The sequence below is a fragment of the Jatropha curcas genome, chromosome 3 (assembly GCF_041381405.1).
Source record: "Jatropha curcas cultivar XTBG-Jc1 chromosome 3, XTBG_Jcur_1.0, whole genome shotgun sequence".
Taxonomy (NCBI): Eukaryota; Viridiplantae; Streptophyta; class Magnoliopsida; order Malpighiales; family Euphorbiaceae; genus Jatropha; species Jatropha curcas.
This window is the reverse complement of record NC_143153.1, coordinates 1,492,088-1,513,963: the sequence shown is the minus strand read 5'-3', so window position 1 is coordinate 1,513,963 and position 21,876 is coordinate 1,492,088. Positions and strand designations below refer to the sequence as shown.

At 35.5% G+C, this 21,876-nt stretch overlaps 4 protein-coding genes across 10 annotated transcripts; all 4 read left to right on the top strand.

Moving 5' to 3' along the window:
- Window positions 1-434: 434 nt before the first annotated feature.
- On the top strand, window positions 435-5,723 carry LOC105644690 (Melibiase family protein). The gene is made up of 14 exons (XM_012230128.3): window positions 435-625; window positions 1,140-1,281; window positions 1,419-1,676; window positions 1,875-2,049; window positions 2,581-2,642; window positions 2,721-2,884; window positions 3,014-3,111; window positions 3,480-3,538; window positions 3,626-3,760; window positions 3,845-4,089; window positions 4,179-4,329; window positions 4,630-4,705; window positions 4,792-4,842; window positions 5,301-5,723. The coding sequence occupies exons 1-14, from the start codon at window positions 570-572 to the stop codon at window positions 5,534-5,536; spliced, it is 1,908 nt and encodes a 635-aa protein (XP_012085518.1). The 5' UTR covers window positions 435-569; the 3' UTR covers window positions 5,537-5,723.
- A 1,430-nt stretch (window positions 5,724-7,153) lies between these two features.
- SUFE2 (sulfur E2) lies at window positions 7,154-12,419 on the top strand. Of its 6 annotated transcripts, XR_016320231.1 has the most exons (5): window positions 7,154-8,194; window positions 10,375-10,466; window positions 11,037-11,475; window positions 11,581-11,915; window positions 12,022-12,419. XR_016320231.1 is itself a non-coding variant. In XM_012230129.4 (2 exons), the coding sequence occupies exons 1-2, from the start codon at window positions 7,487-7,489 to the stop codon at window positions 8,789-8,791; spliced, it is 747 nt and encodes a 248-aa protein (XP_012085519.1). In that variant the 5' UTR covers window positions 7,154-7,486; the 3' UTR covers window positions 8,792-9,103. The 6 variants fall into 6 exon arrangements, 2 of the variants coding, with proteins under 2 accessions (XP_012085519.1, XP_012085520.1); XR_005178758.2 differs by lacking the exon at window positions 11,037-11,475 and having other exon boundaries at window positions 11,820-11,915; window positions 12,022-12,411; XR_016320232.1 differs by lacking the exon at window positions 12,022-12,419 and having other exon boundaries at window positions 11,037-11,246; window positions 11,339-11,605.
- Window positions 12,420-13,018: 599 nt separating this feature from the next.
- LOC105644692 (eukaryotic translation initiation factor 4B2) lies at window positions 13,019-18,667 on the top strand. Of its 2 annotated transcripts, XM_020683460.3 has the most exons (4): window positions 13,026-13,152; window positions 13,252-14,389; window positions 16,983-17,405; window positions 18,347-18,667. In XM_020683460.3, exons 2-4 carry the CDS (start codon window positions 13,254-13,256, stop codon window positions 18,369-18,371), a joined length of 1,584 nt encoding a protein of 527 aa, XP_020539119.2. In that variant the 5' UTR covers window positions 13,026-13,152; window positions 13,252-13,253; the 3' UTR covers window positions 18,372-18,667. The 2 variants fall into 2 exon arrangements, with proteins under 2 accessions (XP_012085521.3, XP_020539119.2); XM_012230131.4 differs by having other exon boundaries at window positions 13,019-14,389.
- A 451-nt stretch (window positions 18,668-19,118) lies between these two features.
- On the top strand, window positions 19,119-21,745 carry LOC105644693 (GDSL esterase/lipase At5g14450). Its single transcript, XM_012230132.4, has 5 exons — window positions 19,119-19,742; window positions 19,827-20,036; window positions 20,136-20,308; window positions 21,031-21,301; window positions 21,417-21,745. The coding sequence occupies exons 1-5, from the start codon at window positions 19,424-19,426 to the stop codon at window positions 21,668-21,670; spliced, it is 1,227 nt and encodes a 408-aa protein (XP_012085522.1). The 5' UTR covers window positions 19,119-19,423; the 3' UTR covers window positions 21,671-21,745.
- Window positions 21,746-21,876: the final 131 nt, after the last annotated feature.

Sequence of the window (21,876 nt, the reverse complement as noted above, 5' to 3'; positions counted from 1 at the left end):
AAATGGTAAATTACTTAAAGAAATAATTTATTTATTTGAACCAATAGAAGAGCATTCCTCAATGAGAAAATTCTTGCATTTAACTACAGAAATAGAACCATTCAAAAAAAAAAAAAATACAGAAATAGAAGAATTAATTCTTTAATAATTCAGTAGTAATTACAAGAAAAACAAATGATCAAAAAAATTAAAATGATTTATTACAGCATGACGTAAGAATAATACATTACTCAAACTTCCTTCCATGCTAATGTTATGACGCTCATTTTGCCCCTTTTTCTCCTGATTCCCCAAATGCCAACGGACATAATAAATAAATTTTACCGTGAAAGGCAAAGCACACTGAACAGGATTAGAATTCCAACACGCTAAGTCCCACCGTCATCTGCTCATTAAATAAAGAGCAAAAATTGTCTGCTAATGCTATATCTATTATCCAGTGTCCATTATCATCCTATTTGACCGTGACAATCATTCTTATCATCATTTTCTCTTCAATGGGTAGTATAAAATTCTAGTCTTTCCACTTTAGTTTAGCTGCAACAGCAAGCTGAGGTAAATTTGCAACCATGAAGGTCCAACATTTTAGCTTTTTGTTTCTCTTCCTCGCTCTTTCTCTTTACAGGTTTTCTTCTTCCTTCTTCTCTCTGATTTTGCCTTTTTCTTGTCACTGGCATTATTATTATATTTGCGGGACTTTGTTGAAGATTATATAGTTACTAATTGAATTGATTTCATTTGTTTGGTGACCAAAATCGACTTTCTGTGATATAATTTATCTCAGCCTTTTCATCTTTAATATGGTTATATTGCATTTAGTGAGAAATCCATGAGTAAAGATCATTTCTTGGTACCAATATGTTTTGGATAGCAGTAATTTGCTAGATAATTTGTTATTTACCTTTCCTTTTGGTATATTTTCTTTACAAAATATTGTTGTTTCCATTTTTCGACGTAATTGTTAACCTCAAATTTGCGCCTGAACTCAAATTTCACTAGCTCTGTCTGTAGGCACAGCATCTAAGTAATCTTTTTTGTAATCTTAATTCTTGTAAGGCATTATAAGTAGTAAAAATGAAATGGACTACTAATTATCTTTCATTCTGTCTTAATACATATGTAAATTAAATTTGTTTTAGGGTATCATCTCAGACACAGCGTGCAAGTTTCCCACCAAGAGGCTGGAATTCTTATGATTCCTTTTGCTGGACCATTTCTGAAGAAGAGTTTTTGCAAAATGCCGAAATCATCTCTCAGCGTCTTAAGGCTCATGGATATGAGGTATAAACATGGCTGCTGATGAGTGAAGAGTTCAAATTAACTTTTAGATTTATGTGTTGAGAAGAATGCAACTGGAAATATTTATGTGATTATAAATGTAACTATCATGTCTTTTTAATTTTTGCTATTGTATGCAGTATATTGTGGTGGATTACCTTTGGTATAGGAGAAAGGTGCCTGGTGCTTACCCTGATTCTCTTGGGTTCGATGTAATTGATGAATGGGGGAGGATGATGCCTGATCCAGGTCGCTGGCCATCTTCCAAAGGTGGGAAAGGGTTCACCGAAGTGGCCAAGAAAGTACACAGCATGGGTCTGAAGTTTGGGATTCATGTTATGAGAGGAATAAGCACACAAGCATATAACGCAAACACCCCCATCCTGGATACTACTAAGGTAAAACTCCCTTTTCATTGTCATAAGTGGCTTGTTCTCTTCCCCTGCCCAACTTTGACATTTAGCAACCCCTCTGTCTTTTTTTTCATTGTCAAAAGTAGAGTAATTAAGGTTAAGTGAAGGCTTCCATCTAAGACTTACAAAATCTGTTGGCATTCTAATATTAATGCTTGAGCTTTTATTTTCACTTTTCATTAGGGTGGTGCTTATCATGAGTCTGGTCGACAATGGAGGGCACAGGACATAGGCATCAAGGAGAGAGCGTGTGCCTGGATGCAACATGGATTCATGAGTGTAAATACTAAGTTGGGAGCAGGAAGAGCCTTCTTGAGGTCACTTTATGTACAATATGCTGAATGGGGTGTTGATTTTGGTAATTGATAATCAATTGAAATACAGCTTTATCTTTTCTAGCCAACAATTCTGAGTTCTTGCTACTTCCAAATTTCATTAAACTAGATAATGAACTTGCATTACACTTCTAATTGACAATGGTAAACTTATTTGGTAATGCAATATTCGAAACAATTGTCTCTTGGGTACTTTTTCTTAGCTGAGCTTTGATCTGTTAATTAATGTTCCGTTCATTTGCTGCCTTGATTCAGAATAGGTAACTTCCATATAGCTGCATAATTTTTTGCACCATCTATCGATAACATCTGAAATATTTTATAGGATAACTACATTGTTAGTAGCTTTTCTTAGCTGAGCTTTGAACTGCTCATTAATGTTCCATTCATTTGCTGCCTTGATTCAGAGTAGGTAACTTCCATGTAGCAGCATAATTTTTTTCACCATCTATTACTAACATTTGAACTATTTTATGGGATATCTATATTGTTTTTGGTAGCTTTATTTCAGGCTGTCTAATATACGTAGCATTCTTTTCTTCTGCTGTGTGCAGTAAAACATGATTGTGTATTTGGTGATGACTTGGATATAGAAGAGATTACACTTGTATCAGAGGTACAGAGAGCTTTCTGTAAACCGATGATATTTCAGTAAATTTTTTATAAGCAGAGATAATGTAGAGATATTGCTCAGGTTCTGAAAGAGCTTGATCGCCCTATCCTATATTCTTTGTCTCCTGGAACCAGTGTGACACCAACCATGGCCAAAGATGTAAGTAGGTTAGTCAACATGTACAGGATAACAGGGGATGATTGGGATACTTGGGGAGATGTAGCATCTCATTTTGACGTTTCAAGGTGGGTAACCTTTTTTTTATATACCGAGAGCTTAGAGTTTGGAATTTGGCATTGATATTTACTGACTGTCTATTTGGTCCTTTTCTTTTTCTTCACTTTGTTTGATGCAATATCGTTCTTCTGCTTAAGGGACTTCTCTGCTGCTAGCATGATTGGTTCTGAAGGCTTGTTGGGAAATTCATGGCCTGACTTAGATATGCTACCCTTGGGACGGCTTACTGATCCAGGTGATAAAAATTTAGCAGATTGTTGTTCTCTTTCATGCTAGCTTCTTGAATTTTATTTTGTAAAGGAATTTGCTGGGATAGAATGCAGCAATACAATATATGTGCTACAAATATCAATGTGGCATAAATCAAGTTACTAATGAATGCCCTACTAGTTTCACATAGAAAAATAGCATATGACATGGATACTAATCACATACTCAAGAACAAAACTAACATCAATGTTAATCCTGTTTAAAACCTTAAACTGGGTCTAGTTGTACAATGTAATTTGTAAGGTATCATAACTATCTTGAAAACCTTCAAGATTTTAACTGGAAGAGATGACGATTCTTGAATAATTTCAATACTTCTTTGTCTTTTTCTAGGTTCTAACCAAGGTCCCCATAGGACATGTAACCTTAATATAGATGAGCAGAAAACTCAGGTATGGACGTGTAGCATTTGTGCGTTGGTTCAAATTTACATAATAAATGAGTTTCTTTGTTAATCTATTGTGGTTTCCCCTTCACAGATGACTTTGTGGGCAATGGCCAAGTCTCCTCTTATGTTTGGAGGAGATGTTAGAACAATTGATGAGACCACCTATAATTTGATCACTAATCCTACCGTTTTAGAAATAAATTATTTTAGCTCAAACAATAGGGAGGTGTGTAAACTTCTTTTCTTTATTGATTCTTGGAATATCAATGTTCAAAAGACTCTCTGATGCATCATTTTGTTGCCCTTGCAGTTTCCTTATGTTAGCAGCAGATATTATTCTAAGAGAAAGGCTTTCACAAGACAATCAAGAAGATCTCCGAAAGAAGTGAGCACATCACATGCTCCTTTTTTGAGTCTTTCCAGCTGCAAAGATCCCAAAGCAAGTGGTTGGTCAGTCAAAGCTTTTGACCAAGATATGGAACAGATCTGTTGGAAGGAGAACTTGGGAAGCCATCAACCTCTATGCTTATACAAGAGAAAATCTCTTCTGACTTTGTAAAGATACTACCTTTCCTCAGTTAAATTCAAAAGCACTATACCATTGTCACATTCACCTCTTTGTGATGTTCTGAATGGCAATGTAGGAATAAAGGGACCATTTATGAGCAAAAGAACCTCCATACATTTGCTAGTGATGGACTGGAGTTTTGCTTGGATGCTTCTGCAAGGCAGAAGCTTACTTCAAAAGAATTGAAGAGGGGTTCATTTTCACCTTGCAGATGGGATTCCAACCAGGTTAATCTTTCTTAATTCTAATTCTTAAACCAATGCAGAAGAGATTCTGGCACAAAATTCTTTTTGAAAAAGAAAAATAGGCAATTGCCACTCTCTTGTCAAAGAAGAGAGAATTAAGTAATTAACAAATAGTTAAAGCAGAAAATTGAAACTCTTGATTGAAAGTTCCTGCTACAAAGTGTAACTAATGTAACAGGTGGGTTTTTGGAAATACTTGTGCTATTTTCATTCCCTGTCAGTCTACTTCTATTTAAATGTCAAGATCTGTGACTTTGTTTCTTATCATTATGAGTTGAACAGATATGGGAGTTGAAAAATAATGGAGCTCTCATCAGCAATTATTCTGGTCTCTGTGCTAAGGTCAATCCAATTAAAGGTATTGTACTTGGAGTTGAAGCTGATTTGCTACATATACGATGCTACCAATTTCACCATAATTTCTAAACATATTTCTCAATGCAGCTAAAACTGTTCCCAATGGAATTCGCTCTTGGATTGCAACTGGAAGAAAAGGTTTGGTTCCTTAATTACCCCTTAACATTTTTTCTTTTTTTAAAATATGTTGCTGGGCTGTATCCCGAAACTATAGAAAAGAAGATTTTGAAGTATTGATTAAAACTCTATGAGTAGGAATATTGATATTAACTGATTTGGAAGGTCTTTTAGAGTGGTAGAAGGGTAAAAGTACTATCATCTTATAGAAAATATGGCATCTCTCATCTATTTGTTATTTTCCTTGTAATTATGATGACACATATATACAGTCTTCAAGTTATTATTGTTCTTGCTTTTTGGAGGGCTCTTAAGACAATCTATTCGCTGCCAATTTCCTGTTCTGATGTGTATGCCACTTTGTAGCTATACTGTACTCGGGATTGATAAAGAACTCCAGTTTTTCTAAAATCTGGGACATCTTGTTTTTCTGATTCTCACTGTTAGAATAATAATGGTTGGCTTTCCTTTTTGCTCAGGAGAGATATACGTTGCTTTTTTCAATCTGAACCCAGAGAAGACGGTAATATTTGCAAAGATATCAGACATAGTGAAGGTATTATCTCCTAGGAAAAGCTGGAGACAAACTTCATGTAAATGCAGAGAAGTATGGAGCGGAAAAGATTTTGGAGAGACGACATATTCAATATCAATAGCAGTAGAAATGCATGGTTGTGCGCTTTTTGTGCTTAACTGTCATGCCGGTGAGAAATGAGCATGTGCAGATTCAATAAAACAGAAATGAAGTACACAATCTGTTGTAGCAATATGTAAGAATTCATATGCTGATATAAGTTGGCATAGCATTGGGTAGTACTCGAAAAGATTTAAAATCTAAAATCGAGACTTCTCGCTCTTTATATTAATAAAAAATTAACCAGAGCAAAGCTTATTACCTATCACGCCATCTATGTCAAAGCATTTTGCAATAACCAAGAATTGCAAAGTTTGTAAGAAAGGCAGTTTTTCTACCGGTCCTTTTAAATCCACCGCAGCCCATCTGTATACACATGTTCTTGCATTGCTAGCTCCATTTTCACTTTTAATGCATATATGTTTTATTATTAAAAGAAGAGGATGAAATTGAGGAAAAAGACAGTTAAAAGTAATAATACAAGATTTGATCGGGCGTGGTGTGATAGGTTTACTTCGGCATCAGCATTTCAACGAAAAAAAAAAAAAAAAAAAACCAGACAATGATTTTTCCAACAAGTCAAAGAGCAGTACTATTAATGTCATCATGCATGATGCCATGTACCATTTTCAATCAAATGATCATCGTCAATACCTATAAATTGCTTGCCTCAGCCTCACCAATCCAAAGTGTTTCTTTTACTTTATGCCGAGCGAAATCTGCGGTTTGCTCTTCAATCTAAGTAGTTTAACTGTATTTAATTTTGTAAATCCATTATAAAACTCCCCACTTGCCCAATATTTTATGACTACCAATAGAATTTTTTCATTCATAATTTAAATTAAACCTTATATAATTATCTTTCTATGAAAAGAAATTCTTAAAACAATGTAATGATTATGGATGGAGCAATCACATCTTTTATGGATAACTAATTAATTATTTTTTCAGTTTCCATCAAAATCACTGCCACATTCTTACTATTTAATAAAATTATAAAATCACTTATTGGTTTTCATTCTACAAAGTTACTTTTAAATATTTTATAATATTTAACTATTTAATCCTTTACGTTTACTGTTGACATTGCTAAGACTCTGTACGTTGATTTTTTTCTCATGGGTATTCTCTCTTTTTATGTTTGGATATGAAGCAACGAAAAAAGTTTTATTTATTTTTTATTTAGAAACGATAAAATTTTAAAGGAAAGAACATGCTATTATTTAAAATTAACAATTGTATTTAATTGGAAATTATTGAAATTTGGATTTAGTTTGGTAATTTCATAAAATTAATAAATTTACGTTTCCTTTCGGTGATTTTATTCCAAATTGGAGGAATTCCAAATATGCAAATTATTGAAATTTGGATTTAGTTTGGTAATTTCATAAAATTAATAAATTCACATTTCCTTTCGGTGATTTTATTCCAAATTGGAAGAATTCCAAATATGCACCTCCTTATTAAAGAAAATTAATTTTTTTAACTATTTACTGGAGCTATTAACAAAAAATACTTCTATCCCACTGAATATATTTAGAAGAATGAGCTTTATCTGTGACTAACTCGAGTTAAATTAGACAATCTTTAATAACAAGATTGAGCTAAATTAAGCAATATCTAGTAACAGGTCCGAACTCCGTGGGTTTACGTCAAACAAAAAATGCTTCTATCCTAATTGAATGAATACTACTTAGAAAAAAAGGAAAAAAATTAGCAGTGTAAATAGCACAAACAAATGGATCAAGTGTGCAATTATGAATTTTGATTCCACAACTTTTCGCGCGTTGTCTCGTGGCAGAATTCTGGAGCTACTGCTACTCTCCTCTCTTCTATCGGCTTGTCCATAAATACGCAAGGACCATTGACTCTTCTTATCACCTTCGCCAACCCAACACAACACACAGACAGATGTTCAACTCAGACGCAGAAAACTGAAACGGCGCGCGGTTCAAGGATATCTCAGTTTTACCTGCTCAACCTTAACTAACTACCCATCGCCTCGTTTTTTCAGTTTTTCTCTTTCCAAACATGACCTCTGCAACCTTCAAAATCGTACTAAATTTCTTTCCATTCCCAAATCACAATAATTCTAACCCTAATAAGAGCTGCAAAATGAAATCCTCTCTACTCTGTAACCACAAATACAGCTCTATTTTAAATCTAAATCCCTCAATTCTGAAATTGAATAGTAGAAGGAATGACTTGTCAGTTTCTTCTTTTGCGGATACCGAGAAACCTGTGGGGTTCACCAACGCCAAGGATAGGCTTCAACGGCTCGTTTCAGAATTTAGGTCTCTAACGGAGCCGATTGATCGTGTTAAACGGCTTTTGGATTACGCGGCTCGGCTCCCGCCATTTGATGAGTCGGCTCGCTCTCCCGGAAACCGAGTTATGGGTTGTACGACTCAGGTTTGGCTTGAAGCAAAAATGGACGAGAAAGGGAGAATGAGATTTAGAGCGGATAGTGACTCGGAGATTACTAAAGGTTTCATTTCGTGTTTGATTTCGTTGCTTGATGGCGCGGAGCCCGATGAAGTGGTTGCGGTAAAGGCGGAGGACCTGGCGGCATTGAATGTTGGCCTCTATGGTAAAGCCCAATCGAGAGTGAACACGTGGCATAATGTGTTGATCAGTATGCAGAGTAGGACCGAGGCTTTGGCTGCGGAGCGAAATGAGAAGTGTCCAGTGGAGCCGCTTCCGTCTTTGGTTGTTAACGTCGACGGTATCAGTGCTCAGGTAGGTAAAACTTTACTCATCACTCTGTTTCTAGTTTTCTTTTGTGTTTATTTGATTTTTTTTCATTCTCCTGGTTTTTCATGTATGTAATCGAGATATATATATTTCAATAGTGTTTAATGTAATTGATTTATAAGTTCCAACACTGATAAGAATTTTATTTCCCAGTTCTTTGAAGTGTTGAAGTTCTTGCAACTGTAAAATCATTTTTTTTCTGCTAAATAAATGCAAGCGTGATCGGTTGAAGGTAGAAGAACCTTTCAGTGTTAAATGCGTATCTCTACATAACTTTGCAATTTAACAATCTACTATTTTAATTTTTAATAGTGTGAACAGTGGTTCACTAAACTATGATTTTGTTGTTAGAGATTTTCTATTTTCTACTGCAGTACCGAATATGTATCGTTTTGAAGTTGCATGATATAGGTGATTCCTTAGTAGCCTAAAAAATTATTGTTGAAGAGTCTTAAGTTTTTAGAAAGAGAAGGTTCCTTGGAGATTTTTTACTTATATTTAAAGAGAATAAAGTTTTGGGTTGACTAATGATAAACCTTGAATGCAGGCTGTTGTTTCATTGGCTTTTCAGTGAGTAAATAGAAGAAAGTCATTCATAGAAGACATTAACCGACAAGGGACTGAACTGGAGGTCTATGTTTTATTATGAAAATCAAGTGAACAAGGAGTATTGTAAAATTAATTTTAATGTGTTGGGGAGTAGCATGTATACCATATAAATGGGTATTTCAATCTGTAAGTTGTGGATTTACGGGGGCCCTTTCAATATGATATGATCCTTTAGCTGGCTTATAACAGCAAACATTTGTTCATATTGAATATGCAAATATAGTGGTGAAATATTGGGTTGGTATATGATCAGAGTGGAATAAATTAATTATCATCATGGTTATACTTCTTGTTAGTCAAAGGTCTTAACAAATTTTTTTTTTGTGACATATGTATCTCTATATGTTATATATAATATTAAAAATTTGATGGTAGGAAATAGTTTGCAACCTTACATGTGCCAAGGGTATGGTTTTGCCATGTTTTGGATTAACTCTAAACAAAAGCAGTTAGAGGTAATGTCCATTACAGCGTAAGTCTGTGTTGAAAAGCAATCTCTATTATGAACTTGAAAATACAAAACTGTGGAGAGAGGCCTCGATGAGAGTTGAATAGTTCATTTGCTATTTGTTCTGAAAATTTCTGTTTGATACCATTATGTGTTAATCAGTGGATTGCACTCGTCTAGAAATTCATATGGATCCTGAACTTAAGAATATGTCACGTGTCTGATTCATACATGGGAGTAAACTTTGCAATGCTATATCATTAGATGTTTATCCTAAAATATCAAGAGATTGCTTAAATGCCTCCAGACACAAAACTCCATGAAATCATTGTTTCCTCTCTTGCGCTTTTGCCACATTTGTTCATATGTAGCTGCCATTGGAAATATAAGCTATCTATTGTTTAATTTACATTTTCAACATATATTGAATGGAACAACAGGGCATGTTAAAATTATGTTTTGAGAGCTTCTTGTTTTTGTTTCAATCTGTATATGGTATCCTGAATATTGTGAATCTTTCTGTCAATACTTTTTTCGCTCTGAAACATGGCCATGGCTTGTTAATTTTCATCTTTGACCAAAATTTGGCATGATGAACATATGTTTACTGAAAGACATTTTAACCTCATGTTAAGTATCAGGTATTTCAAATGTGAGTTTTGACTTGGATGGTACATCAATTTTCTTTGATTGGTGAGATACATGAATCATGAATATAGAAAGGTGTGAATGAAAACCTTATTGAATATGGATTTTAAGTACATATAGAAAGGTGTCATTTCAAATTCATCTCAAACAAGTCTTTAACCACATTCAGGACGCTTATCAATTAAATAATTGGCTAGCTTTCGCTCCAGGGAATTTTACTTTAAATTCATATCCAGAGCCCTCGTTTGAATGACTTCCATCTAAACATAGCGTAAGGTATTATTCATTTTTATCCCAAATACTGACTTAAATATCAGAGGCTTCATTCAAGGATTCAATAGCCAATCAGGTTAAACCCATGATTATGTTTCAACCAGTCTGGAGGCAACTTTCAGGCATTTCGTCCATTCTAGAATTCTGTATTATAAGTTGTTTGATTAGCAACCTGATAAAAATGCAGGTCCGCAAAGAGGTGGAAATGGGAAGTAGAGCCTAGGCATGGGGAAGCGTGCAGCCTAGAACAAATATGGGTTTCTTGAATCTGGGATGGAGGTCAGTGTGTCAATTCTCTTCATTTATTTGGATTCCTTTGCCTTCTAGTTTTGTTTGAGTTGCCACAAGCATATTTTTTTTAATATTCTGATTTTTGCCATTGATTTTCATTACAAAGATTTGTTTACCTAATTGTTAATACAATTGATTGGCAAACTAGCGCTCAACTACCTCATCATATATATGGATGCTATACTAGTTGTTACTGCAATGTGCATTGCTTGTGATACTGTGTGATTTATTCATTTGTAAATATATCTTTTTTTTTGTCTTATTTAGAACTATACTTCAATTATAAATAATAAAGCTTATGTTAAAGATTATCAATTTTCTATATGATTTTTTTCTTATACAAGTATGATTCCATCGAGGAATAGGAATTTTTATAAATTTAGGTTTCTATATTATAGTAGCTAGTCCTTTTCATAAATCGTACTTTTTTATCCATTCAAAGGTCAACCCCATTCTGCGACAGTCTGCGTTTATGCAGACTATATGATGTAATTAAGTCACTCGTTAATTCCTATGATTCTTATATACTGTGCTCACTATAAGAATCTATTCAACCAGGATCATGGATGCAGTGTGCATGGCCTCTCTGGTTTTAAATTTCCGGGATAGATAAATCCTGTTGCTAATTTCCTTCAGCAATGGAAACAAAAACAAAAGCAATGGACCAAAAGTGGCTTCCACCCAAATATATTTCCTCAGGAAAAAGTTCGAGAGCTCTAGATGGAAACCCTAACAATTACCTTCAAGTTGTGTTGGAAACCAAGCATGGTAATTTCAATTGTTATAGCATCTGACAGATTGTTAAATTCCTTCAAACCCTGTTCCAGGACAGAAAATATCAACATTATGCTACCTTTCAGTTTCACAAGATACTGTATCAATGATATCAAGGAACCTTCCAGGGGACTAAATACAAGTGGGATGGGTGATCTTTTGTGGTACCAAGGGGCAAGGTGCTCCATCCATGAAGACTTTGTGTACTGTCCTTTTAATGTTGGTATATATCTTTTATGTTTCGTTGGAAAAGGAAAAAAAAAATTGTTACATCAAACATTATGCACGCATGAGTTGTTAATTGTGGCATTGAATTTGGAATATGCAGTGAAACATGTCTTTGATAGTGATAACCTTTGGGCATGTGATTTGAAGCTTCATTTCTCTGAGATGTCATGTCACGCGATCTTGAGTCTCCCATCAGGGTCAGGATGGTTCTAGTATCAATTTCAATACCTTGGCATCTCAACTATAGTACATAATAATATGCTAGATGAATTATTTAAGCTCTCCTCTAGAACTCTACTACTAACTTCTTGAATCTTGATTAAGAAATGTGTTCCATAGCTTACAGCTGGGCAATTCAACTGTCTGGTTGGAACAATTGCTAACATTGGGTGGTGTGCTGGTAAATTAGTAATGCTCTACATGAGATGCTTTCAGGTACTTTTCCTCAAATGTGAGATGTTACTGTCTTTCAGATTTGAAAACCTGGTTTAAGTTATTCAGCTTTCTGGCTCTCAAAGATTTTATGGATTTGCTTTTGCAGTAAACATAAGGATTACTAATTGTTGGCAAAAGCTGTTAGAAAGCTAGGTTGTTTTCCAAGCAGACGCCAATTTAACTTATCCTCAGGATCCTTCATTAATCAATGGGAACTGATTTTTTAAACAAGCTAAGGAGAATCGACTTCTGAGTTGGGAACCTCACGGGCACGACATTCCTGGTACCTTGATTGCTGATGAAGTCTGGTTTGTCTAATAAAAATAGATACAGCAGACCATTTTTATGCTGTTGGTCTACTCATGTATCTCTAGCTTCATTTTCTATTTTGTTATGCATGTAATGTACAGCTGATGATGTATTATCTTTTGGGGAAAAAGAATAGAAGACGCAACTCTCTTCTGGAGAAATCAAAATTATTTATTAGAAAAATTAGAGGCATCCATAGACTCTTCTCTATATATTTGGTTGTAATTTCACTATATAAAATAAATTTTACAGTAAGACTAGTACTGCATTTCAGGAAATAAAAATTTTGAAAAATTAAAAAAATTTATAATTGATCGTGAAGTGATTTGAATTTTATAAATCAATAATATGCTCCATATAAACAACAATCAATCCATAAAATAAATTCATTTAAAATTTAAATTAAAAAAAATTATAAAATAAATAATAAATACACACAAATCTCTGTAACACTTATTCAAATTTAATCGAATAATTAATATTAGTTCGTTAACAGCTATATGAGCAGTATAATTAAATCAAATACCGATTCATACTTGCGAGTGCAAGATTCCTCAAATAATCTCGATCGTCCATCGGCAAGAAAACTCGAAACTCGCAACTTCAATTTAAACGTAAAGTGGGCCACACCATAACACAGGGCCCTCCAGTATCCAACTTGACAGGCGCCAGCACCACCTTCCGATGTTACCGTGACCACCACTCTCATCACCCGCACGTGACAATAAATTCCTCACCATCAGCCCCTCCCTATCTTAAAAAACTCAATAGCTGTTTGATTTAAATTTTTTTTTCTGAGACTGAAAAAAAAAAAAAAAAAAAAAGCAACTAACCCTTACACACACAACAACTGTAACCTTCTCTTCGTCGTCGTATGTTCTCGGAGCTCCGGCTCCCTTAACGGAGCCCAGCTCAGTAATCAAAACCAGTAACTCTGCATTCTTAAATTATAAAAGCTAAGGATCTTTCATTTCCTGATTTTCCGTTTGCAGATCTTTAATTTCGTCTTACTTTTTTTCCTTGTAAGCAATGTCGAAAGCTTGGGGTGCCATCGGCGATTGGGCCGCCGATGTAGAGCGTGAGGAGCGGGAAGCGGCTGCCGAAGCAGCGGCAGCAGCTGCTTCGGGCGTATCCGCTGAGTCTCAGAACTTCCCTAGTCTGAGAGAGGCCGCCACGAAGCAGAAGAAGAAGAAAATGACTCTCAATGAGTTCCACACCTCTTCTGGCGGCTTAGGCACCGGTCGCGCGTTAGAATCTAAAGGTTTAACTCCCGACGAGATGCTTCGGCTACCTACTGGTCCTAAAGAGCGGTCCGCTGAGGAAATGCAGTATGGACGACTTGGTGGCGGGTTTTCCAATTATGGGAGGTCTGGTCCGCCTCCCGGCCGTATGCGTGACCGCGATGAAACCGATGGAGGGTCCTGGGGAGGTGGTAGAAGGCAGTATGGTGGATTTGATGAAGAGCGAAGGGGTCCACCTTCTAGGGTTTCTGACTATGATCAACCCTCGCGAGCGGATGAGGTTGATAATTGGGCAATGACGAAGAAACCACTCTCTTCATTTGATTCCGGTCGTCAAAATCGTTACGGTTCGCTTGGTAGTGGTGGTGGTATGGGAGGTGGTTCTAGGGCTGATGAGGTTGATAATTGGGGAACTGCTAAAAAACCCCTTCCTACTAGATCTTCCACTTTTGGTTCAGGTTTTCGTGATTCTGGACCCGAGCCTGATCGGTGGACGAGAGGAGGAAATCGTGAGCCAGAGCGGGAGAGGCCTAGACTCGTTTTAGATCCTCCAAAGGGTGATGTTGCAGCTAATGAGTCGGTTAGAACAAATAGGCCAAATCCATTTGGAGCAGCTAGGCCGAGAGAACAGGTTTTGGCTGAAAAAGGATTGGATTGGAAAAAGCTTGAGTTGGAGATTGAAGCTAAGAGGACAAGCGCGCATTCAAGCAGGCCTACCAGTGCACATTCAAGCAGGCCTTCAAGTGCGCAGTCATCCAGGTCAGAGGGTCCAGGACTGCAGCAGGGATTAGAGAATTTGTTGTCAAAGCCAAGGCCAAAGGTGAATCCTTTTGGAGACGCAAAGCCTAGGGAAGTGTTGTTAGAGGAAAGAGGTCAGGATTGGCGGAAGATTGATCTTCAATTGGAGCATCGCAGCGTGGACAGGTTGGTTGGTGTTTTATGATGAAACGTTCACCATTGTGATTTTATTGTTTTGTGTAGAGTAGAAATGAAAATTGATGAGCGTGCTAGATTGACTAGTGCGTGTTGACTGTTTGGAAATGCTTTCATAGTTTGCATACTTATTATGGAATCATCATTGAAGCGGGTGCTTTGATTATCTATTGAATGTTTTTCAGTAGTCATAAAACGTATAGCCAACACCCTATGCTATAATGATATTTTGAGGTCTTTTCCAACAATTGAGGGTTATTAATAGTATATGATGTATAAAATGCTTAGATCTCTCTAGCTTTAAATTTTCTACCTTTTGGCGCTAAAAAACAACTGATCATATCCTCGTTCAGCATATTAGGATTCCTATTACTTGATAAGTAGATATGGACAACTAGGTTTTTTCGTGCAGAACATCTCTTGAGATGGAAAAGATCTATCTTTGTGGTGTGAGCTTGTCTTCTAAAACTTATCAAGGATAGTCTGTTCATTCATGTTCTGTTGAATAGGCAATGAAAAGGGTGTTTCTCCTCAATTTTAGGTTTTAGTATTCTAATGCAGAGATATACATGTAAACAATGAGGTCTTGCTCTTTTTGAGAGGCCTTACATCTGTTGACTGGAATCATCAAAGATTTGACCTTTTCGAAACAAATTACCAAATTTGAGTATACTGAATTTAAAATGTAACGAGTTATACTTTAGTTCATCTGCTTCTCACAAGCTTTATTGAGTTCGTCTAGTAGATTTAGATATATCCTTCTCTTTATGGTCCTCAAAAAATGTGTCATTGAATAACAACATATCCATTAAAGGTAGCCCAGTTCTTCTTTTACATCTCATCATACAATATTATTAGCTAACTTTTCCATTGTAAGGTTTTAATTTCTCGGGCCAAGTGTCTGAAGGATACTATTGGAACATGTAAATGGTACCTGCATCACAAAATAGGAAAAAATGATTAGATATACTGATGAAAGCTCATATGGTGTTACTGGCATGCACAGGTGCGCTTGCCCATGCACATACACGTACATGTGTCTATATATATATGGCTATGTGTATATTTGGTAATAAATTTTCGTATCAACTAATACTGCATGCAAAAGTATATGCATAAAATGGTAGTTAATTATCAAGCAATGAATGTTTGTCTATGTTAGTTTCAGAACATGGCTTCCTTTTAGGTGTTGTTTAAGACTTAAGTTTTAAAATGGGATTTTTACTTGCCATCATTTACTGCAATTAAAATGACATATCATCTAATACCCCATGTGAAAGTGTATGCTTGAAATGGTAGTTAATTATAGAATGATGAATTTTTTTGTCCGTTTTAGTTTGAGAACATGGTTTCCTTTTAGGTGTCATATAAGATTTTAAGTTTTTAAATGGGATTGTCACATACTGTACTGCAATTAAACGGAACCTTTTTACTCCAAGTATTTTTTGTGAACAAACTTTTTCTGGAACTATATTTGAGTAAATCTTAATTATAAATCATGGATGTATTGGATTTAGATCCAAATTTGTGTTATATTATATGCTTCATTCTGAAAGATGGTAAATTGGCGAAGGTATCTTTTTGGCTTGTTAATGTGGTTACAGCTTTATGCTTTATATTCTTAGTCACAATGTAAATAGTTTTGTTACTTAAGATCTTGATCATGGAGGAAAATATGGACAGTTATGATGTACCATAAACCTATTCTTGACCCTAATTATGATCTGAATTTGAAGTTTACATTTTGCGTTGCAAATGTGATGCTTTTGTTTTTGGTCAATCAAACAACTACGTTAGACATGCATTTCAAAAATTCATCAAACTACATATCGACGAATGATCTGGCTTAATTTCTCTGATGCCCATGCCAGCACAGCTGGTTGTGTTCTTGGCTTAATGAATTGAAATCTTGCTTTTAGCATAGCTGGTTGATCTTCAGGCAGAAGACTGGCATTTATGGTTAATTTTTCATTTTTCTTTCACTCCTCAGTCTATTCTAATTGCCTTTATTGGTGATATTGTATTTGTAGTTTTCTTCCAAAATTCATCTAGGTTTTTTATATATTTTAGCTTGAAGTACTGTGCAATCTCGGTCCTTTTTCCATTGAAATCTTTTATGTCACACTAGTTTGCTCAATACTGGCTATTTTTTATGGTCTAATCTAATATGCTGCGTGGTCATTCATGCATTCATCTTCAATTAAGCTATTCTTACATCTTCCATTCCAACATATTTCATTTGGTTCTCTGGGGCTGCCTGTGCGTTGTTGCTCCTAATTATCTTTGGTCTACAATTTCCAATTAGTTGCCAAGATGATCTAAGTACTACTGTTTAAAAACACTTATTTCCTGACCCTTTGCTCCATGCACTCTACTTGAGTTATGTAACTTCTAACGTATTTTGAGGGCTTCTTTATTTTGGTTTGCTGCAACTAGTTTTCTCTGTATTTTTTAGATGCTTTCTAATTACATTTATTTCTACCACTTAGCTGATAAATGAAACTCCTCTTTGCCGTGGTGTAACTTGCTCTTATGTGTGATTTGTACTTGTAGTGTTGCTTATTAACAGTACAAATTGTTTCAGGAGCGAAACAGAGGAGGAGAAGTTATTGAAAGAAGAAATAGAGCATTTAAAGGAGCGCCAGAAAGAACTTTTAACAAAAGGTAATAGGGAAACTCTGCAAGGGTCTGATGGAGACCAATCCAATTTACAAGATATAATATCTCTGAAAGAAAAGGAATTAGAGCAGCTCATTCGTGATTTGGATGACAAAATTAGATTTGGACAGAAAGCCGTTGACAGGCCAGGTTCTGGGTCTGGCCGGGGTAGCTTCTCTGAGAGACCATCTTCTCAATCTGGGTCATTTGATGAATCTAGAAGTGTGGAATACATAGATAGGCCTCAATCACGTGGTGCACAAGATGCTTGGACAAGGCCAATTGAAGACAGAAGACCATTTCAAAGTGGCAAGGAAAGAGGATTTCTGGGCAGCAGAGACTTTGACAGGTAAAATATGTCAGTAGTTCCTCCCCCTATTGTTCCTATACAAATGTTCTTTCCTTTTTCTTTTTAGCTTGGGATGATAGCTTGTTCCTGCTCTTTTGCCTTTGAACTTCTTAGAGTTTAGACCTTGGGGGAAGTATACCTTGGATTTTGGTGTTCTGGTGCCAAAATGAGAGAGAGCAATAAGGGAATCATTGAAATCCCTCTAGATTTGAGGCGATAAACTGCTAGCTCAATGGCCAAGTTCAAGGAAAAAAATATTATTGTGGGGAAAAAAATTCTTAACGTAGAAGAAGACAAACGTTTCGTGGTTCTTTTTTGGAAGTTCCCATTTCATGAAATTTTGGAAGTTTGTTTGTTTGATTAAGCTGGGAATTCCTAGTTTTATGGTTTATGAGATGGATAAAAGCAATTGATTATCTTTCTCTCCATCTCAGTGAAAACTACCTTCCCCACTTTTTCAAGAACCTAGAACTAACATTAGTACATTCCCAACTCCTCATTTTTTTTCTCCCTTTTTCTCTCCTATTACAACCTCCTCAGTAGACAAAAGAATACAACAATGCTCTTCTCATATGAGTTTGAAGGGTAGACTGCTCCAAGTTGTTCTTTTAATGCCTTGTTGTCATCTATAAGAGTTACCATGCTTTTTTTTGTGGTAATGTGCATTCAAAGTTAGTACGTAACTGTATTGTTGAAACCTGACCTTTTTTCTGAATGGTTGATCGTTTTGCTAGTTTGTCTGGGTACAACAATAGCATTATCTTTACTAAGTGAACAATTACGCTGTCTTATATGATTTGTTTGCGTTGTATGCTCACCTTCTTTTTATAATTATATTTCTGAAAGAATATATTTTCATCAGAGTGGATATTCTTTATTTAATGCCAGTTACAAGAAAAAGAAAAGATCCTCTAATGCTAATGATGTCTACTGTTTGGTAGGTCAAGGTCAAGGGAGAGATGGTGAGCAACTGATTTGTAGATTCATCAAGTTCTCTCTTCAGCTTTTGAAAACCGGAGCCAAATAATATTTTGCCTCAATTTTACTTTTTTTGTTATTATTGTTCTCTTGTTTCTGCTCTGGGAAATGGAGCAAGGATTATTGAGTACTAGCATTGGGAACGGTCGCGTTAATCTATTGTTTCATTTTGAAACTATGTAAAATTGCATTTTTCCGCCATCTTTCTTCTGTTTGAGAAAACGAGCCTGTATTATTTTGTAGGACTCAAATTTTAATGAACACCATTGGACTTGCTAGTTTAATTTGGTGATTATTTTAAGTTGCTTATATTTGAGAAAGCTACATTCCTTTGTTATTTTTTTCTGGTCCTCTTTTTCTAAATGCTTGAGGTTGAGGATACTTTTTCATGTGCCTCTCTTTGATTTGCTTTCTTTTTGGGCTAATGCAGTAACTTATGGTTAGACGCAAGAACTGTCATTCATGGGAGTTCTTGCAGTGATCCTTCAAAATACGTTAGTTGCATTATACTGAAGCTGCAACCATTGAATATTTAAATTTAATTATTCAAATTTCATCCATCCAAATTATACTTTTTGGACAAAAGGATTAAATTAATAGAACTAAACTTCAAAGATAAAAAGTAATTTTGTTGGTTAAACTGTAAGAATCCGATAATAATTTCGACCGAGATCCAGAAATTAAATCAGTAACTTATATTTGAAGAAATTATAAAATCAATGAAATAAACAGACATGGTGGGGAAGGCAGGAGCTCGACATGAGACCAAATTTATGATTTGATATCGGACTTCGAATACAATTTTCATTTTAATAATTTGATTCCAATTGACATTCAAACTCTGAATCTCCCACTCCTAAAAACAAAGTTTCAAGCTTCAAAGTATTAGATTCAGATACCCTTCCAATGAACAACGCTGGTTGACCAATATCGTTTGTAGCAGTTGCTTGTCTGGCTGCCACTTGGACGGCGATTCATCTACACTTCTTCTTATACAAAACCACTTATTTGGTAAAAGTCCTCTTACAGATTGAAGCGCTATGAATTGGTTAAGACCCATTAGCATAATCAGCAGGAGATGGAAGGGACCGTGGGGACTGAAACACACTCTGCAAGCAGTAGCGATGGCACTTTCTTTAGCGCTCGCACTCTCACTTTTTATTGTGAGAGGACCTGGAAATAATCTTCTTCACTCAAATAGCTGCCATTTCCCGGCCATATTCAACTTTGGCGATTCAAATTCTGACACCGGGGGCAAATCCGCTGCGTTTCATCGACTTCCTTACCCTAATGGCTATTCTTTCTTCAACAAGCCATCTGGTCGCTACTGCGATGGACGTGACATTATTGATTTTTTAGGTTAGTAGATCCTTCTGAAAGTTTTTTAAAAGTAAAGTTTCTTTCTTTATATAACTGTTTGATCTTGATATTAAATTTTTGCAGCTGAGAAATTGGAATTGCCATACTTGAGTGCTTATTTAGATTCTATTGGGACAAATTTTAGACATGGAGCAAATTTTGCTACTGGAGGGTCTACAATACAGCCAGCTGATGGTAACATATTCGGGAGTGGTTTTAGCCCAATTTCTCTTGACATACAGCTTTCACAGTTCGAACAATTTAAGGAAAGAACTCTCGAGCTATACAATCAAGGTAGGATAAATTGTCGCATTAAATATATCTTTTTTCCTTGAATTGCTAATCCCTTTTTAAAGTTTATTGTTTTTCAGTTTCTGGATTCTTGAATTTCAGGCAGAACCTTGAACGTGATGAATAAGCTCCCAAGACCTGAGGATTTCTCAAAGGCACTGTACACATTGGATATTGGACAGAATGATCTTCATGCTTGGATTAAGTTAATGAGTGAGAAGCAAGTGGTAGAATCTCTACCTAAGATCATTAATCAGTTTGCTCAGGCCATAGAGGTAACTTGACCTTGCTTTATATTGCTTCCTCTTTTTTTGCATGGGAATGGAGTATTATGCAAAATGTATATATAGTATCCGCCATCCAAGGCATAAAAATGCAGGCTTGAACTTTGGGTGCATAAGTATTTTCATTGCCTCCTTATTAGGAGTTGGGGAGTGTTCACTAGAATCAATTCTAAAGCAATGTAGAAGATTGGATTTATACCTTGAAATAATGTAGAGTACCTTATATATAAATAAGGATGCATTAATCTCAACTGAGATATAATAAATAAAACTTGGGCATATATTATCCTTATATGCATGCAGCACGTGATGCAAAGTTATATGAACAATATTCATAGCAATGCTATTCTAGATGGTATAGTTCTTCTATTAATGACTTGTCATTGCAGTTTCTTTCTGCTATTGATGGACTTCCAAGGTTCTAATGGTTTGTTTGTTGTTGTTCATTAGATTTCATTAAAGTCATTAAGGGTCATCTAAATTTTTTTTTTTTTTCAAGTATATTTCATATGTTCATAAGAGTTTCAAAACAGCTAAATAGCATACCCAAATTGCTATTTAAACGTCAGAACCAGATAAAATCTAAATGTGTGTTTGGACATAAGTTATCAAGGAAAGGAACACAAAATGCTTATGAGTGACTCTTTAATTCATTCTCTATGTAGTTTTAAATCATAGATTGAGAAATTTTTTTCTGTGATCATCTGTTGCAGAAACTGTATCAACTAGGAGCAAGAATATTTTGGATACACAACACTGGTCCTATTGGATGCTTACCATTTGCTGTTATATTTTATCCTCCAAAGCCTGAAAATAGGGACGAAAATGGTTGTGTCAAGTCCCACAATGATATTGCCCAAGAATTTAACAGACAGCTGAAAGATAGAGTATCCCAGCTAAGGAAACAACTCCCAAATGCGGCGCTTACTTATACTGATATCTATACAGCTAAATATTCATTAATTTCTGAAGCAAAGAAGCACGGTAAGCTTTATCTTTATACTAATCTTGTTTTCATCGTGCAGGAAAAAGTTCCTTTTTGCAGTTCATTTCAAACAAATTTTCTTTTCTTATGTTTACTTCTCTCCTGGCTCTGCAGGTTTTGCTGATCCACTTGGATATTGTTGCGGCCATTATGGGGATTACCGCCTTCAATGCGGGAGAAAGGCGATCGTGAATGGAACTGAAATTTCTGGGGATCCATGCAGCAATCCTGAGCTCTATATTAGTTGGGATGGCATACATTATTCTCAGGCTGCAAATAAAATTATAGCCCACAGTATTCTTGATGGTTCGCTTTCAGAGCCTCCCATTTCCATCAGTGAAGCATGTAACAATGAGCACAAAGCATAACTATCTTTCCATGAGATGGTGACTTTGTTTTTTCTGATTTTTGAATCCAAAATTTAGTCATTGTTGCTTTCTTTATATTGACTCAAATTTTACAATCTAGTAACTGCAAACTAAAACTAAATGGAGAGTGCAATTAATGATGTTATGAATGAAATTTACCAAAATGTGACGTGTATTTTGGCATTTCTTTTTCATATTTGCACATT

Excerpts from the sequence above, each read along its gene's own strand:
- LOC105644690 (XM_012230128.3), top strand. The coding sequence starts at position 570 with ATGAAGGTCCAACATTTTAGCTTTTTGTTTCTCTTCCTCGCTCTTTCT. Across the intron at positions 626-1,139 it reads CTCGCTCTTTCTCTTTACAG|GGTATCATCTCAGACACAGC; the intron begins GTTTTCTTCTTC and ends AATTTGTTTTAG. Across the intron at positions 2,050-2,580 it reads TGAATGGGGTGTTGATTTTG|TAAAACATGATTGTGTATTT; the intron begins GTAATTGATAAT and ends TGCTGTGTGCAG.
- SUFE2 (XM_012230129.4), top strand. The coding sequence starts at position 7,487 with ATGACCTCTGCAACCTTCAAAATCGTACTAAATTTCTTTCCATTCCCA. Across the intron at positions 8,199-8,756 it reads CGGTATCAGTGCTCAGGTAG|GCTGTTGTTTCATTGGCTTT; the intron begins GTAAAACTTTAC and ends CCTTGAATGCAG.
- LOC105644692 (XM_012230131.4), top strand. The coding sequence starts at position 13,254 with ATGTCGAAAGCTTGGGGTGCCATCGGCGATTGGGCCGCCGATGTAGAG. Across the intron at positions 14,390-16,982 it reads GAGCATCGCAGCGTGGACAG|GAGCGAAACAGAGGAGGAGA; the intron begins GTTGGTTGGTGT and ends AAATTGTTTCAG. Across the intron at positions 17,406-18,346 it reads GGCAGCAGAGACTTTGACAG|GTCAAGGTCAAGGGAGAGAT; the intron begins GTAAAATATGTC and ends ACTGTTTGGTAG.
- LOC105644693 (XM_012230132.4), top strand. The coding sequence starts at position 19,424 with ATGAATTGGTTAAGACCCATTAGCATAATCAGCAGGAGATGGAAGGGA. Across the intron at positions 19,743-19,826 it reads TGACATTATTGATTTTTTAG|CTGAGAAATTGGAATTGCCA; the intron begins GTTAGTAGATCC and ends AAATTTTTGCAG. Across the intron at positions 20,309-21,030 it reads AGTTTGCTCAGGCCATAGAG|AAACTGTATCAACTAGGAGC; the intron begins GTAACTTGACCT and ends CATCTGTTGCAG.